Raw genomic sequence first — 18936 nt, forward strand, 5'->3', positions numbered from 1 at the left:
GCTTGGGGACCAACCAGACATGGGTTTTGAATACTGGCCAACCGTGGGCAAGTTAGTTAACTTCTCTGAGACTCAGACTCCTTGTCTTGAGTAGGGGTTAATAATAATCTGCTTTATATGGTGGTTGTGTGAAGATTAAATGCAGTATCTGTCAAGTACTTAGAACAGTGGCTGGCATACAATGAAGCCGTCAATAAATAGGCAAGAATAAAAATCCTTCCCTGGAGGGAAATAGTCATTGCAGCATTTTACACGCAGCCTGTAAGCAATAAACTTTTGTTGGATATATATTGAATGAATGAAGTCATTTTTTTCATCAGCAAGAGTTTAAGCCTACATGCCTTTTCCCCTCAAAAAAGTCCCATCTCAACTAGTTAATACTCTTACATGGAGGTTTTTTAAAAGACTCAATTTTAGTGGTTCCCTAATAGAGTTTGTTGAGATATAATTAAAAATTCTTCTTAACATTATGCTAATAAGTTCAATATACAGTCTTGCCCATGAAGCCGAGTAAATTCTCTATTGTATTTAGAAACAATGGTGGCTTTGTTTTATTCTGTATTTTAGAAGCTCCCAATGTCATAGTGCTGGCTAAGAAAGGCAAACAATAGTAAACTTTTTTTTAAGGAGTTTTACTAAAAGAAGTCTCCAAGTGCATATGTGGGTACGTATTATCCTTCTAAGGTTAAACTGATATTTCAATTTACAAAATTGAATAATTATTTACTGTCCTTCACATGAAAGTGACCAGCAACTGCCATCTGATGAGCAAGATGATCAAAATCGATATTTATTTTGCCTTTTCTTTCAAGTCAGAAGGATCGCACAAATATTAGGGAATCTTTCACTTCGTATCTTTTCTTTTTTCTAGGAAGACAATAAGTTAGGCTCAGTTTGGATCTTTCACTGGTCATACGTCTCAAGTTTAGAAATAATACTTAGGCCACTTCACCTTGAAATTCTGCCAGACTATACTATGAAGTCATCCATTGCTATTTGTAATGCTTTCCTCTCTTGTCCTGAGTTTCACGCATTTCTACCTCTCAAAATGTCAGTGTCTAAATTGCAGGGCCCTTCTGCTTTAAGAATTACTCAGGAATACAATGTCTCCATCTTTTTGTCTGCCTCATGATAGGGTATAAACTCTCCCCCTTAGATTTTAGAGTTTTCTGTAGATGGCTCTGGCTTATTTGCATGCATTTCAATTAAACTTTATTTACAAGAACCAGCCACAGGATGGATTGGCCTAAAGGCTGTAGTATGCAGACTCAAAGCACAGTCTCAGGGAACAGGCGGCAACAGCGTCATCAGGGAGCGGGTTAGAAATGCAGTTTCTTGGGCCCCACTCCAGACCTATTGAATTATGGGTATGGGTATGGGGTCTCGGAATCTGTGTTTTAACAACCTGGCTTACTTTTGTTTATTGATTGATCTATGCCCATCTACCTCCACAAAAAATAATAATAATAATAAAGTATCTTACTGTAAAAGATCAGGTAGGTATAGCAAGAGCAGACAATATTAACCCAGGACAGAGGATAAGTCAGGAAATAAAGGGAAGATTTGGACCAGTGTGGAGCAGGGGGAGGGGCTTACAGCATGAAAAAACCCTAGAAGTGTCTTAACAGTTAAGGATTAAACTCACTCAGAGCTTCCTAGGATTCAGGCCAAAGAAGAAAATATGTGGGGTTATACATAGTTTCCATCATTCAAAAGTACAAAATGAATAATTTCCTGTACTGTCAAAAAATCTTTTTTAATCAGGAAGGGGAAGGTGTATGGTGGTGGTCTTTAAATAAGGTAAACTAATGAATGTGATGAATCTTATCCTTGAAGTTGGCTTTTCTAAAACAGTAGAGAAACATTCCTTGTTTTGTAATTTCTTGAGTAAATCTTTTGAGTATCAGAGACCCAGAACCAAAGGGGTATATTTATGTATCAGTCCAGATACGTAGTGTTACAGAACACTAAGGAATGACAGCCAGGAGTCCGGAACAAAAAGTTTAACATGACTTCTGGAAATGTTTAAGAAAATACATGTCTCTACGCCACTTCCAGAAATTTTAATTTAAATTTGGTCAACCTGCAATGACATCGACACAACGGTGTTTATTAAAAGTCCTCTCAATATGTCGGGTCCGGAAACAAAGAATCACACTAACACATGGGCACCTGTGCCAACGACTGTGCCCTTCAAATTTCCATCATCTCACTGAAGCTTTTGAAGGAAATAAACGGTAGAGAATTCAAGAAGGAGCGCACTAGCTGAAAGCTGGAAAGCGGGTATTCTCTGTTGTCAGTTGAAAAAACACCCCCGTGCTTAGCTCCGGGATAGCAAATAGGTCTTATCCCCTGTGCCAACTCTGATCAATCGAAGCTGATCGCCTGGAGCACTGCGTGGAGAGGGCTGGTTGCAAGCAAGCGATGTTTAGGGGCAATGGAATTGATTAATGGTATCTGCCGGGTGTTGGGATTAAAGAATGGCAGCATGTATGGCAGGTATTTGTTGACTTTGCTCTAAGGACTAGATAATGTGGAGAATAGGAATGACATCTTGTTGGAAAATTAAAGAAACAGACTTACTTTGTCTCCCTGAATTTTTAATTCCAAATGTTAATTACTTGAATTTCAAAGCCAGTCTGAATATCAGTCTTCTCACTTTCTCAATTTTCCCCTCGAACTTTCCAACATGATTTCCTGCCTGATGTTTCCTGAATATTGATCATCCTTTAGGTCAAAAATTTGTGTTTCCTCATGTTCAGATTCAACAACATTAATGTTCAAGGCCTGTTCTCTGCCTATATCCATTGTCCTGTGTTTCTTCAGACTCAGTAAGTTTCTTTTTTCATCTATTCAATACCGGCACAAGCTGGAGATACCACAGGTTCAGGTCCAGACCACCCCAATAAAGAAAATATTGCAGTAAACCAAGTCACACCAACTTTTTGGTTTTCCAGTACACACAAAAGTTATGTTTACACTATACTGTAGTCTGTGAAGTGTGCAAGAATATTATCTCTAGGAAAACAATGTACATACCTAATTTAAAATGCTTTTATGCTAACAAATACTAACCATCATCTGAACTTGTTATAAAAATAGCACCAATAGACTTGCTCAACCCAGGGTTGCCACAAACCTTCAATTTGTTAAAAAACAAAAAAACAAAAAACACGGTATATGCGAAGATGTGCCTGCATATGTATCTGTGCTCCTTCCTCATGTTTTATCCTAGATATCTGCCTTTGGTGCCTTCAGAGAGGTCAAGATAATGAAAAAAAAATACTGTATAAAACATAACATTTTAATTCATAAGTCAATGAAAACATTGGTCCAGGCTTTGAGTTAGAATTTAAGTTAGAATTTTAAAAAATATATATGATGTGTAAAAAGATGGTAACTTCTTCCAGATGAATTCTGAATATTTTGTGTGAATCAATAACAGCTCTGTGGCCTCCTCCCTCACATGATAAACAAAAATAAAATCAAAATGGATCAAAGATGTGAGTGCAAGAACTAAAACTATAAAACTCTTAGAGGAAAACATAAGGATAAACCTTCATGGCCTGGATTTGACCATTGATTCTTAGCTATGACATCAAAAACTCAAGTAACAAAGGAAAAATGAATTGGACTTTATTAAAGTTTAAAACTTTTGTACGTGAGAAGACACTATCAAGAGAGTGAAAAGACAACCTACAGAATGAGAGGATATATTTACACATCACACCTGATAAATGTCTCATATCTAGAGTATATAAGGAATTCTTACAACTCCACAACAAAAAGACAAGCCACTTTAAAAATGGACAAAGGACTTGAATAGACATATTTTCAGTGAAGTTATACAAATGGCAATAAGCACAAGAATAGATGCTCAACATCATTAGTTATTAGGGAAATCCAAGGCAAAGCCACAAGAAGATGCTATTTCACACCTTCTAGGATGGCTACACTTTTTACATAAAAGGAAAATGACTGTGGGTGAGGAGAAATTAGAACCCTATGCGTTGCTGGTAAGAATGTGAAGTGGTGTGGCCACTGTGGAAAATAGTCTTGTGGTTTCTCAAAAAGTTACAGAATTACCATATCATCTAATAATTTTGCTCTTAAGCCTATACCCAAAAGAGTTGAAAACAGATATTTAGACGAACATTTGTACGCAAATGTTCACAACAGCCAAATATTTGTACACAAATAAAGCCAAAAGGTAGAAACAACTAAAATATTCATCAAGAGATGAATGGATAAACAAAACGTGGTTTATCCATAAATAGAATATTATTCAGCCACAAAAAATTATGATCCCTACAACATGAATGAACCTTGAAAACAGTAAGCTAAGTGAAGGAAACCAGTTCATATTTTCAAATTGATGCAATTTCAATAATTTTTAGTATTTCAACCTGAACATCCCAAGTTATGTGTGTCTGTTACTCATGTGTTAATATGCTGACGTGCGTCTGTTGCCACATGCCTGAATCAAAGGAGAGAGTGAGTCTGTCCTTCAGGCCATCTTCCCTTCTAGCTTCAACTCAAACTAAGACCATAAAAAGAAATACCAAGAAAAGGAATGCCAAGGCCAGGAATTCTGGTATTGAGTTGTATTCGCATGACACTCGAGTTTCTGTGGTTTTATTTGTCAAAACATTAAGCAAAGTGTTCTCCTATTAGGCTCTGAAGCCAAGTAAATCTATTTTATTGCATAAGTGTGTGTGTGTGAGGCGGTGGGGTTGAGAGGGGGGAGGTTGGAATGTCAACTTCTGATTACCTGCTTTTCACGGCAGCAGTGATCAACTGCAATATTTTAAATTTTCCAACTCCCTGATTGATTTGTTAAGAATAACAAATTCTTCCCTGGCCTGGTGGCTCAGCTGGTTAGAGCATCAACTGCACACCCAAAAGGTTGCAGGTTCAATCCTCAGTCAGAGCGTGTACAGGAGGCAACTGATAAATGTTTCTCTCTCACATTGATGTCTCTCTCCCCCCACCACCCCCACCCCCTCAAATCAATAAACATATCATCAGGTGAAGATTTTAAAAATAAAAATAACAAATTCTCACTTTGTAAAGTATATGAATGTCTAATATTTGTTCTGCCTGTACACCTGAAACTAATGTAATAATATATGTTAACTGTAATAGAAAAAATTTTTAAATGAAAACATAACAGATTCACTTGCCATTGTGAATAGAGCATGATGAAAGGGGTTCATGCAATGAGCATTTTACAATTTTATATGAAAATTGGCCCCTTATTTTTTTAAAGAACAAAAATATACTGAGGCTTGGATAAGAATATAGTACTTTTAGTGCTCTTTTGTTTGTATAATTTGCAGAGAAGAGAAAGTTGTTCAGTCAAACTCATGAAATCACTGCATTTCTCAGTAGAGTGCTGTCACTCTTAGATGGGAATAGTGTTCGAGAAATGTGGAAACTGTCTTCTGTCCAACTCTTGCCCATATTATCACAAAGGCCTTTCTTGGGCACTGACATTTTATTTTTATTTTAAAAATATTTTCTTTTTTTAAGACTTTATGTATTTATTTTTAGAAAGAGGCGAAGGGAGGGAGAAGGAGAGGGAGAGAAACATCAATGTGTGGTTGCTTCTCAAGCGCCCCCAACCGGGGACCTGGCCCGCAACCCAGACACGTGCCCTGACTGGGAATCAAACTGGCAACGCTTTGGTTCGCAGGCCAGCACTCAATCCACTGAGCCACACCAGCCAGGGCTGGGCACTGACATTTTAAATGTGTACTAAAGTAGAATGTCTTGTCACCCACACTGCAATGCATTTTGGACAGAACACTTTTATATTTATTTATTTTTATGGCAAAGATCACCGACTTAGGAGTTGGGTGACTTAGGTCGTAGTTGCACCTCTGTCGGTAATTAGCAATGTGACCTGTATGATCTCCACCCCCAAATTCCTGCACTCTCATTTGCTCATCTGTGCAATGACTCTTAAGGCTCATATTTCCTCTAAAAATGTGTGCTTCTGTTATTTTAAGTGTATTGAAGATGACCGTATTTTCAAGCACAGTGGTTCTCATTAAACAAAAGTTTCCTGAGTACTGGACTATGTCAGGTATGGCCTCCTAAAATGCAGCATATGCTAAGAGGAATAAGAAACAGCTTCATCTTTTTAATTTTAAAATAACGATTTTTATTTATTTATTTTTAGAAAGAGGGGAAGGGAGGGAGAAAGACAGAAACATCAGTGGGTTGCCTTTCACAGGCCCCCCACCCAGGCACGTGCCCGGACTGGGAACGCCACTGGAGACATTTCCATTTGCAGAATGGTGCCCAGCCCACTGAGCCACACCAGTCAGGGCAACGGCCTTATCTTGAAAGTAGCTTACAATCTAATGGCAAGGCAGAACATACGAGCAAAGAGTCACAAACTCAGATTCTATAGCAGCAAAGCAGGAACATAAATGAGTGACATTGGTCAGGTGGGGCGGTGGCGAATTCCATCATACCCAGCTCTTCTGAAGAGGGGCAGCTGGGACGCAGTTCCAGCCTGTTTACCACGTGGGAACGAGAACTCAGTCAGGCGCGTGTTCCCAATTTTGGAAGAAGCCAGAAGTCTACATTTTATATGAAATCCCCTATTTAAAAAAGAAAATGTTGCCAACCAGTTAAATGCTTAAAATCATGTTTCATAAAAACAAAACATGTTTACTAACCACATAAGTTCTGCAGTCCACCCAATTGTGACTTCTGAATAAGGGGATAATTAGGATGTTGTACATTTGGTGATAGAAATGTGTACAGTTCACAACTCTGCCCATAGTGAGGTCTGAAAAGATTTTCTAATTACTTTCTAGTCACTTGGCCATAGTTTACGGCACTTTTTGTTTTTTGAAGAACGAGTGATTCATTCAACCTGGAGATCTGGATGATGCTGTTCACGTCTCCCTTGTCTGTTAAGTAAATACGTGTTTGTTAAATTCCACAAGTGAGCCTTTGGGATGTGTTTTGACAGTTTTTCCCATTCAAGTTGTCTGCTACTTCATCTCTTGACTTTTACGTTCTTTACTGAATTGTGAAAAGGGGGTGTCTTTCCTGGGGCTCTGGTCTTGTTTCATAGAATAGAACTGATTCATTCTTGTTTTTGAATGGAGCTGTAATTAACATGGTTTCTTTTGTTTAACAACCTCAATTTACATAGTACCTGCTCATTCCAGAGCATCATTATTGATAGCACAGCTTCATTGACTGATGTCTGAGGGCTCTGGGAATAGCGTTTATTAATTATCTGCAGCAAACCGGTTAACTAAGGGAAGGTTCTGCTACTATGACTTTGATGAAAGTGGCGCTGATGATTTTTTTAATTGCATAATTATAGATTTGATCATCTTAAAGCAAAATGGAATATGTACTCACCTGCTAAGGAGGTAGTGGTAAATCATAATTGCTTTAAAACAAAACAAAACACCTAGACCCTGGGCACTCTTTTGCTATGTTTCTACTAAGAATGCATGTTTACCTTCAGTTTCTATGAATGTATAATTTCCTGTAATAATGTCATCATCAAAGTGCTTGCAAATGTTTTATACTACATAGTAAATGCACGTGTCCTCCGAGGCCAAGCAAACTATAGTATGAAACAGTCCAACGCTGTAGATTGGGGCAAACTGGAGAGTATATAATTTGCTTAAAAGCATTTGAGTTTGAGTTGTTTCTTGTGTTTTGTCTTTAACATTGGGAAAGGGGGGACCGAGAATGGAAGGACGTCTGTGGGCCTCATTCGGCTCTTTGTGCTCTATTGGCTTAAATGCTCTGGAGAGAAAAAGAGGCAGCAGGGTTTTATGGAGCCATTGAGTCCTAATATTTCAGAGATAGAAGAGGCACTAAAGATGATCTAATTTAAGAGCGTCCTTTTACACGTAAGGAGACCAAGGCCCAGAGAAGGGGAGTGTTTTGCCTAAATTAATCTCCAGGTGAAAACTTCTTTATTTCCGTTAAGTGTACCTTTAAAGAGAAGGGGAATTTGTAGATCCCTCTAAAGACAGTACTTCTGTGTTTTCCAATACAATTCCATCAGCCACATGTAGTTACTGAGCACTTGACACATGTCTAGTGCTGTGGAGGAACTGAATTTTAAATCTTACTTAATTTTAATTCATTTAAATAGCTCCATGTGCCTAGTAGGGACCATATGAGCGGAGATGCTCAGGGGTTACAATTTTTATTCCTAACTTATCATAGTCTACCTTGAATAAATATTATGCTAATTCACATATTACTTAAAAACCAGTCAGCAGTATACTTCTATTAACCTACTCTCCATTCTTTGTGCTGTGGTTTTCATATATTTATTTCTATGTATATTCTTATTATTTTTGCTTTATTTGGATCTAAATTCTACAGATCCAAATTACCACCTAGTATTATTTCCCTTCAGCCTGAAGAATTTTCTTTAACATTTCTCGTGGCTCAGTTCTGTTGGATAATTCTCTCAGTTTTCAAGTATCCGAAATTGTATTTATTTTTAAAGGTTATTTTTCCTGAGTACAGAATACTAGGATGATTTATTTTCCCAGCACTTCGGGATATTGTTCCATTGTCTTTTGCATTGATGATGAAAATCTAGCCTTTTTTTTATCACTGCTCTTCATGTTATGTCTTCTTTTTCCTCTGACGTCTTTTAAAATTTTAAAGTTATCTTTAGTTTTTAGAAATTTGACTATGATATGACTAGATGTAGTTTTCTTTGTATTTATTTTGCTCAGAGATTTTTGGATTTTCTTGATTTCTGGGTCACCTTTCTTAAAATAAAATGTGAAAAGTTATTTCTTTAAATACTATTGTTCTACCATGTTGTTTTTCTCTGAAAATCTCTTTTTCTGGGAATCTAATTGCATGTATGTAAAACCACTTGTTATTATCCCACAGATTAAACTTGCTATGTCCTTTTTTCCCTCCAAATTTCTTTCCTTCCTTCAGTTTGGAAAATTTCTGTTAATTTGTATTCAAGTTCAATAATTCTTTCTTGTATAGTGAAAGATATTTTATTAATACCTGGTCCATCCATTGTAATGATTTCAGATGATATATTTTTCATTTTAGAATTTCATTTGATTCTGTTTTAGAGTTTCCATTTCTTTCCTGAAAAACCTATCTCTTCATGTATTATGTTTACCTTTTCCTGTAAATTCTTTAACACGGGTATAATAGTTGTTTTAAATTTTTAATCTACTAACTCTAATGACTGAGCCATCTGTTGGTCTACTTATATTTTTTTCACTTCATTATTCTCCTCCCCGCCGAACTTCTTTTCATATCTTGTGATTTTATAGTATTCAAGACATAGTGTAAAAAAGTTTTATCCAAAATAGACACATTCTGAATTTATTTTCCACTGTATTTTATTTTATCCTGTATTTTCTTAATTAAATGATCAGATTCTTCCCAAAATTAAGTTGAGCCGCCACTGAGCTAAATCTCTAATTAGATTGAATACATCTGAGATTAGTGCACCCCGACCTGTATCTATGTTTCTTTTTTCTTTTTTTAATCTTATCTGTATTCGATCTGGCAGTGGGTTGGTCTGTAGTTTCCCATGGTTTCGGTTCATGTTTGGACTTAACTCAGAGAGTGTCTCAGAATGCAAGCACCGTGAGAATACGTGGGAATGTGTGATTTCTCTTTACTAACCTGCCCCTCCACTGCCTCTTCCTTAGCAGGTCTTGAGATTGAAGGAGAATTATCAGATCAAGTGATTTGTATTTGTGTTTAGGGCTCATCTCCATTCCATTCTGTCCTGTGAGCCCACATTTTTATGTGGTATTTGCCTGATATTTCCTTGTCCCTGAAAAGTCTCGCATTGGGAGACCTGTACTCAGACCAGGTGCTCGCCATGGATACATATGTTGCCACAACTCTTTGTTCTCAGGCGAGGTGCTTGCTTCTCTCTAGAACCCATAAGCGCTTCTTTGCCTACACTGGACTTCCCCCAGACAAGAGCAGTAATTATTTTGTCTGGGTTTGTTTTTATGAGCTTGATCATTAGCATCTATCTACATCCTGACTGTAGGCAGAATTTCCTCACATGTTTTGAATTGTCAAATAAAAGATGGTGAAAAAAACTGCCTTTTCCATGCCCCACCTTTCCAGGTGTCAGGAATTTAAACGGCTCTTCGTGTCTAAGTAACATCTAGACTGTGGATAACCTACCGACTCACATCATGATACCTAGAGTCAGTTTAGGAGGTGTGCTAAATGCCAAAGAATGGCCGACCCAACCACTCCAACAGCAACTCCTTCCTGAGAAAGCTGGCTATGACTCCCTTTGCATTCCCAAAGCAGCAAGTTTTTACTTTTATTAGACTCAGTGCCCAGAAGTTCCCAAGCCATGTCCAAAATTCAGTACTCCAAATTGTTAGAAAATGCCACTTTGTGTTTTTCATCTGTCTGGTTGGTGTCCTGCAAAATACACATAAAAACATATGCTTCAAGAAAAGCTCTTTTACAGCATTTCATTGCACTCCTGCACTTCATAGAAGTCTCCATATGCAAACAATCACTAATTTCAAATGCCTTTGACCTGGTTCTAAAATTGCTAATGAAGTTTTTGAGCCAGAAAATAACCTTACTTTCTCTTAATGCTTTAAAGAAGACTCAATGGGCTGTTTTCACTTTTGTAAAAATAATTTCTTGGAAACCACATCCTTGATAAAGTTTGTAAAAAAAAAGTTAAATATAAGCCCTGGCCAGGTGGTTCAGTTGGTTGGAGTGTCGTCCTGTACACCAAAAAGGTTGTGGGTTCCACCCCCAGCTGGGGCGCTTAATGGGAGGCAGCCGATCCATGTTTCCCTCTCACATCGGTGTTCCCCTCTTTCTGTCTCTGTCCCTCTTTATCTCTGCCTCTTCCCACACACACACCCCAACCCTGCCTCCTCTCTCTTTAAAAATCAATAGACATATCCTCAGGTGAGGATTATTATTTTTTTTTAAAGTTAAATATTAAGTGTGCCAAGGAATGATCGTCAAGTTCTGGTTAGTGCACTGCTTATAACATAATGGCTAATTTTTTTTTTATATTTTGAACAAAAAGAACATTCTCCTGGTGTATTATGTTTGAGGCTTTTTCCTTTTCAGCCATGTGTATATTATAACACAATATGAGCATCAGTCAATTCTGCCTTCTTGTAGAAAATATTTCAATCTGCTCATCTCCAATATACAAGTCCAGTAATTTTTTTTAAGTTCATTCAGCCCAGTATTACGACAGTTCATGTGGCGTTATTATTTCTATGAAGGGAGGGCGGCAATGGCTTTCAGCAGTACAAGCTCCGCAAACAAAGTCTTATCTTTAGTGATGCCAGGCCAGCTCTTCAGGAAGTATCTTGCTAGATTTGTAGCTCCCTGCTTCCTTCTTTATTCCTTTTTGGAGCAGGAAAGTGTGGAATGCCTATTGTATCCTACCCCCAACCCCATGCCAATATATTGAAAAAGAGAGGAAATATTAGCCAAAGCCCATTTTGCAGTTCGTGACCCAATGGAAGGGGCCATGGATCAAGGATGTGATTCATTGTGGGTGACTGTGAAAACAAAAGCTCACTTCATGAATCTGAATGCGGAGCTCCCAGGGGGATCCCCAGGACCCCTGTGGAAAGGACAGAAGAAGTGCAGGAAGGAGCTCTTCTTCCCAGGAGTTCATTTATCACGCTCAGTCTGACATGTAGCGTTCCAGCACACAGCATCGGTTTTGGTTTTCGCTTGTGCTTCCCATTGTTTCTTACTCTCAAGAAGGTCCTCCCACAGTCAACAACTGAAGTATTTATAAAAGTTTTAATTTCTGAAATGATTTCAGCAAAGGGATTATTCCCATTCTAAAGGCACCACGAAAGTTAGAAATTGAAAACTCCAGACTCAGCATATCACATCTGCTTTGGTGTAAGTCAATGGCCTTGTTTTCTTTATTGGTGTTTTTGGTAAGTGCTTACATCTCAAGTTAAACGATTCAAGCAAAGTAAATCTAACAGTGTTGCTAATTTTTAAATGAAAAAGTCCCTAAGTGTCTAATACTATTCTGACCAAGGACAATCTATTCTTAAAATAATTCCCTTTAAATTGTTGCCTTGTGTTATTTGGGTTTGATTGGGGTAAGGGAACAGATCATGAAAAAAGTTACACAACTTTCTTTGTATGAATTTTTTTCTCATTCTGTAAGACTAAGCATTTCTAATATGTTTGGCCTGGAATTTTCTTTGTTGGGGTATTGAAATTGAAGGTAGCAAGTAAGAAATGAAAAAATAATTGTTTCCAATAAAGGAAAAAAATAAACAAATGGGACACTATCAAATTAAAAATCTTCTGCATGGTTAAAGAAACCATCATGAAAATGAAAAGGGAACTGACTGTATGGGAGAACAATGATACATCAGACATGGTGTGTCCACGATTTAATTTCCAAAAGATATAGATACTCATATGACTCAACACCATGAAGATAAACAATCCAATTTTAAAAAAAGGGCAAAGAACCTGAATAAACACTTCTCCAAGGAGGACATACAGAGGATCCATAGACATATGAAAAGATGCTCAACATCCTTAACCATCAGAGAGATGCAAATTAAAACCACAATGAGATGTCACCTCCCACTGGTCAGAATGGCCATCATTAATAAATCAACAAGCAACAAGTGCTGGCAAGGATGTAGAGAAAAGGAAACCCTAGTGCACTGTTGATGGGAACACAGACTGGTGCAGCTACGGTGGAAAACAGTATGGAATTTCCTCAAAAACCTAAAAATGGAACTGCCTTTTGACTCAGCATTTCCAGTGCTGGCAATATCCCTAAGAATCCCAAAACACCAATTCAAAAGAACTTTATGCACCCCAATGTTCATAGCAGCATTATTTACAATAGCCAAATGCTGGGAACAACCTAAGTGTGCCCATCTGTAGATGATTGGATCAAAAAACTGTGGTGTATGTACACACACACACACACACACACACACACACACACACACACACAATGGAATACTATGCAGCAGAAAAAAAGAAGAAACTCCTACCTTTTGCGACAGTGTGGATAAAGACTGGAAAAAATTATGCTAAGTGAAATAAGCCAGTTGGTGAAAGACAAATATGATATGATCTCACTTATAAGAGGAACCTAATGAGGAAATTAACTAATGAGCGAAATAGAACCAGAGGCATGGAAACATGGAACAGACTAATAGCAGCCAGATGATCCTCACACAGTCAATAAGGGAAATATGTTGCAATTGTGGAGAGAAGAGGAAGGGACTCGTCAAAGTACATTAATATTCAACGTACATGGTCAACGATGTGGGATTGATGGTTGGCAGGGGGTAGGCTGGGCGAAGGAGGGCAAAGGGGGTAAATTATTATTGTAATAGAATAACAATAATAATTTTAAAAAAATAATTGTTTCCAATAAATGTATTTGTGTGTTATGACCAGGACATGTACACCCTTGCCAATATCTCTTCTCTTACCAGACGGAGTTAATACTTTAGATGCTGAAATATTTCCCAGGAGGCAAAGACACTGAGGGAGGGGATTTATGACTCCTGAAAAGGCCTGAGCTCTTTACCTCTTGTTCCACTGATTCCTTCAGTGGCAGACTATACATCCATCAGAACAGAGTTTTTCCCACTTGAACCTTGTAGAACTGTGGATCTATTACCCGCATTTCAATGTGGACTTCTCCAATGCCACACTTAGTATGCCTCGAGAGCAGGAATAGATCCCACCTTTCGTATACTACATTTTTCCCTTATTTCATTTCCTCATTGCTCTATTCCTTCTACAAATAATTACTGGGAACCTTATGCTGGTGACACACAATGATAATAACAATAATAAAGTAGGAGTAATCTACTTCCTATTCATTTGAAATTACATCTTATAATACCATCAATCTTGATAGGAGAAAATATTATATAAATAGTGTTTTCCTGAAATAATTCCAGCATTGATGGTATCCATTGATACTAGGAATTTTAAGTTAAAAATGAATTAAAATTGTTATATTATGTTGATTAAAGGAATTCAACATAACGGTAGTTCCTAATAGAATAACAAAATTCAGTATTATAGCTCTTATAAAGAAAAGAAAAAAATTCAACCCTAGTTTCCTCCTTCTCAACTATCAGTACCATCTTCCAACTTTTATGGTGCCTCCTGAGAACCACACATCTTATCCAACTCTACCTTAAGGAGAAATCATATGGAGGTAATAATAAAAAGCTAACATCAAGCTGAGAGGAGATGCCATAATGGGAAAGTACTATACTGGAAAGAACTTTTAGAGTTTTATAGGTATCAAAAATATATTTATATTATTGTACTTAAGCCTTATTGTTTGGATTTTCTCTTATGGAAGGAATATAGAGTGCATTCCTTTTTCTGATGTGCCATGAAACACAAACACTACTGAAACATTTACTCTTTAACGGCTAAATCTGCACCACTAGCAGGGAAGCTCCTTTAGTGCAAGGGCTTGGTCTTATTTTCTGGCTGTGTCCTCAGACCCACATCCTACACAGAGTTCTGGGCTCAGTGATTATTTGTGGAGTGCACTGATTTCATAACTGTACAATTACGTGCATTTATATGGTACCCAATAGCTTTCAAAGCATTTTTACTTAGGTTATTTTATTTGGCTATAATAACAATTCTGTGGGAAAGGTAAAATAGATGTTTTAATCAATGAATAAAATTGCAGTTCAAGTGGGGTATGACAGACCCAGGATAGGAGGGTGTCAAGGTCATAATAGTTGATTGGGTTCTTTTAATATTGATTATCATCATCCGATAAATAGTCATTGTTAAGACTGTTATAACTGAGCTCAATATTATAACTGAGTTATCTTACTTAACTCTTACAACAAGCCCCATGATATAGAACTACTTTTACCCCCGTTTTAGAAATGAAGAAAATGAGGCACAACAAAGTTAGGAACTTGTGTGAGGCAACACAGCAACATCAGCCTTGGGGTTTAGGCTCCAGCAGTGGGAGATCACAGCCTAAGCTCTCAGTACGGCCTATGCACCACTCTACAGTTTTTAGGATGTCACTCTAAAAAGTGTGTCAGTATACACACATGACCCAAAAAACTACCATGGCTTTATTCAATTATTTGCTGTTGTTACAATAGGTGTTTTTTAACGTTTCTCTAAGTTTATTAGCCAGAGGTAATTGTTGTTATAGGTTATAGGATACAAGAGAAAAAGAAAAGAAATATAGAATAAGGTAGCCAGACAAGTTGCCAAGGTTAGAAGAGAGGCAGGGTATCCTTTTTCTGTTGTAGGATGAGGCACCTCCCAGGTGATGGAGATTGAGTCCGAAAAAAATTTACTTGATGCAGTTGAATACGTGTCAGGTCTTGTAAAAGATTCTCCAGCCAGAGAAGCGCCGACCACTGCCAGCCCAGTGGGATGATCCCGGCAGGGGAGAGCCTCATGGGCACTCAGCAGCGTGGCTCTTTAAGGAATGTTCCCACCTGCCCACATCAGTGGAAATGTTTGGAAGCTCTGTCTCCAGCTTGAGCTCTCCTCCACTGCTTATTAGAGTACACCTCACCCTGACTTGAATGCCCTAAATAGCTGAGAACACACTGAACTTCAAGGGAGCGGAAGCCTAGGGATAGTTCCACTACCCATAAGCTGCAGTAATTGAGAGTGTGAGGACTATTTGTGTGGGGCGAATACATTAAAATCAGCATTGTTCTAAATGGAGTTTCACTCATATAGACAAAACAGGGCAGTAAAGTAGAGTAGAATCATTAACATGGTTTATAACCTATAAAAATCAAAGGCTAAGTGTCATGATGATAATAGAGAGACCATTGGACCTGGGCTCTCCATCTGGGCAAAACATACGCTGAGGTGGCCTTGGGCAAGTCCTGTCACCTCTCAATCGTCATTGCCATGTTGGTCATGTTCTGTAGTTTGAATTTTAAATCACATCTCATCATATCTAAGATAAATAGGTAAATTCATCAAGTACTTTTAAAATATTCTTCAAGTACAGTGACACCTGGGTACTCATTAATTCGTTCTGGAACTCGTAATGGGAGCGGAAACCGATGAGTCCCGAACAAGTGCCGAGTGCTGAAACATTTTTTTCTTATCAGAATGTGATGAGTACAGGGTTTGACGAGTTCTGAAGCTGATGAGTACCAAGGTGTGACTGTACATGAATTGAAATCTGTGTCTGATGTATAATACACAGTTATTTAACATTAATTCTGCACCCATTGTCATTTTGGCACTTCTGCTGAAAATTATTCTCGACACCCAAAGTCATCTTTCCTCACTCAAATTTTCTTTTTTGTAGAGCAAATTGGCCAGGAGATGTTGGAAAACCTCAGCCATGACAGAGAAAAGATAAAGAGAGCACGTGAAAGAGTAAGTAGAACTGATACAGCCTTTTCACAAATTCAGTAAGTGGTGAGACATAAAGTTAAGGGTCTTTGGCACATGCATAGAGAGTCACAATGACATAGATCTAAGTGTTGTGTATATAAAAATGGCTAAGGTAACAGTGGCATGTAGGGTCCAGGAGAGGGGAGAAAAAGAGTGTGGGATGGAGAAAGAATAAGCTGACTCTACGTCCCCATCCTAACATGCCCCTGCATCGATATTTTATTTAGTGCTAGACCTGAAAAGGTCATTGAGGGAGATTTTGGAGTATGTCAAGTCTTGTAGAGTGAAATCTAAAAACATCAGTTTTTATCCTCCCTCAATTCATTTTGTTTCCATCTACGTTGCACAGTCGCAAATTGGAAAAATAATTAATTACCAATATATATCAAAATTTGTCAGCCATTGAGAATTTGCTTTTATATCCAGTTCAAATATCCAGTTTAAGGCTCCTGGGATTATCTATCACATGCAATTTTCTAAATCTAAGAATTTCCAGATATTGTATAGGTGTCAAAAATGTATTTCAGTGCATTTTTTATGACCTGGAGTTTTTATCATGAAAAGAAAATTATTTTCTTCACGAAAGAAAACTATTGTTTGCCAGATGCCCTTTAAAAATACCGCCACTGCCTGGAGCATGGTCTTGTTGTGCGTTAACGCTGCCCTTCTCCTCCTAGCTGCGGGAAACAGATGCCAACTTGGGGAAAAGCTCCAGGGTTCTGACAGGGATGTTGCGAAGGTAAGAGCAAGGTAGGGACCCATTTTTCTCTCTCTCCCTTTTTTTAAACTGTATTTTTCACCTCACTGCAACTGGGCATTTTTCAAGTGTGCAAGCTTCTGCTTTTAGGACCCTGTGTCAAGACCCTTTTGAAATGTCAGCGCGCTCTCGTTTGGACAGGGACACACACTGAGCACCTTAGATTAGAGAGAAAGTTTGAGCTAGGGGGGATACCTCAAGCTATGGGAAAAAATTAGGGTTAGACATGAAGTATTTTTTCATAGCCTGAGGAAGGCCCCATGGCAGGAGCCGAGTGACTTTATTTTCTATTTTGGGAGTCTCTTTCTTAGAGAGGGAATGCAGGCCTGCAGTACCAGGGGCCCCCCTGGTATCATCTTTACACTCTGTTGCCTTTGTTTTCATTTCTTTTTTAAGAGATGCTGTTTGGGGAAACATCTCGATTTTATGTATACTTAAAGATGGTTTTTAAAATTTAAAGAATATCTGAATAATCTGAATTCACATGTGTGAGCAAATGTTAATGTTTTATATTAACCTTTGATTGATGGGGAATATTTGGGAAAGATTGCATATAAATGACTGAGTTCAGGTAATATTCTATACTCTGTATTTTTTGGAGGGCAGTGGGAAATGTTTTCCTTGGTCTGAAAACTGGAGCCATTGTTTTACTTAGATATATTCAGCATGTAATTATTTTACATACAGAATCTTCCAAATGAGAGTATTATCTAGGATAGCCTTCAGTTCAGAACTGTGGATAGAAATGTGAATGGGGAATGTTGAGAATCGCCTCTAGAATAGCTTGATTGGAATTATAAAGAAGAGAACCTTTTTCTCTCATTGATACTATAGGGACAACTATTTGAAAACAAGTCTCCTCTGATCACGTATCCATATATAATAACTTGCTAAAAACATGTTTGCTGTGTTAGAAATTGATTGCACAAGAACTAATCAAAGGTCTAGTGGCTGAGTCTCCAAGGCCAATGTGATTTCTCTATCAGGCTGATCAGTAGCAAGTCTCAAGTTCTGGGACACTTTGAAGCAGTGTTGACCTAACTCCCCACGCCCCTCCTTTTCCCACATGCACCGTCTCGATGCAGAACCATAAACCAGCAAATTCTCTATTAAGAGTAATATGTAAATGACCGAGAAAAACTCAAAATCCACAGAGAAGTGGCGATTGAAAGGAATGCTTCAGTGCCTATAGACAATAAAACAGAAAAGAAGGAAACCACCCTCTCTGGCTTCCCTGGGAGGGCCCTGCCGACGTGAGCTGTAACAGATATTCTGCATATGTCTCCATTTTGTCAAATCTCATTAGAGAGTCCTCCTGCTTTACGTCAATTGAGCTGTCCAGAAATCATTCATCATTTTTAGTGTAAAAAAAAAATCATGCGGTTATTTAAATAATATCATATTAATGTTAAAGTTCAGCTGTCATTTAATGGTATGGCTTAATCAGATGTAGCATTTAGGAAAAATAGTTTATTCAGGCTCTACGTGGCTTTCAGGTTGGCAGATTCAAATAAGGATTTATGAGTTTTTAAACCAGTGTATTTCTATCCATGTTTCTGCTTGATGTACCTCACCCTTTTGTGCAGGGCACTGCAGACAGTTATTCCAACAAATAAAGCATCTCCTCATATTGCGTTTGAATAAATTTGCAAGTCATTTAGAGAGGGTGAAGCACAAACAACTGCTGCAACCTTTGACGGGGCTTTCTGTAGGGAAATCATACTAACGCGGTTGTTTCAAAAGCCCACGGAAGAAAATTACTC

The 18936-nt window shown here is 37.9% G+C and overlaps 1 protein-coding gene across 5 annotated transcripts in view; it reads left to right on the forward strand.

Annotated features, from left to right (window-relative positions):
- Positions 1-18936, forward strand: part of VTI1A (vesicle transport through interaction with t-SNAREs 1A) — a 332201-nt gene that overhangs the window by 186943 nt on the left and 126322 nt on the right. For 3 of the 5 annotated variants that reach the window (XM_054581522.1, XM_054581523.1, XM_054581524.1), the window contains 2 exons: positions 16328-16398; positions 17094-17166. In XM_054581522.1, coding sequence (XP_054437497.1) covers positions 16328-16398; positions 17094-17159 — 137 coding nt within the window. In that variant the 3' untranslated portion in view covers positions 17160-17166. The remainder of the gene's footprint in view (positions 1-16327; positions 16399-17093; positions 17167-18936) is intronic. The other 2 variants (XM_054581520.1, XM_054581521.1) reach the window with 1 other exon arrangement.

Source organism: Pteronotus mesoamericanus, unplaced genomic scaffold, assembly GCF_021234165.1.
Source record: "Pteronotus mesoamericanus isolate MK-2021 breed Mesoamerican mustached bat unplaced genomic scaffold, CSHL_Meso_final contig_657, whole genome shotgun sequence".
In the NCBI taxonomy this organism is placed as follows: Eukaryota; Metazoa; Chordata; class Mammalia; order Chiroptera; family Mormoopidae; genus Pteronotus; species Pteronotus mesoamericanus.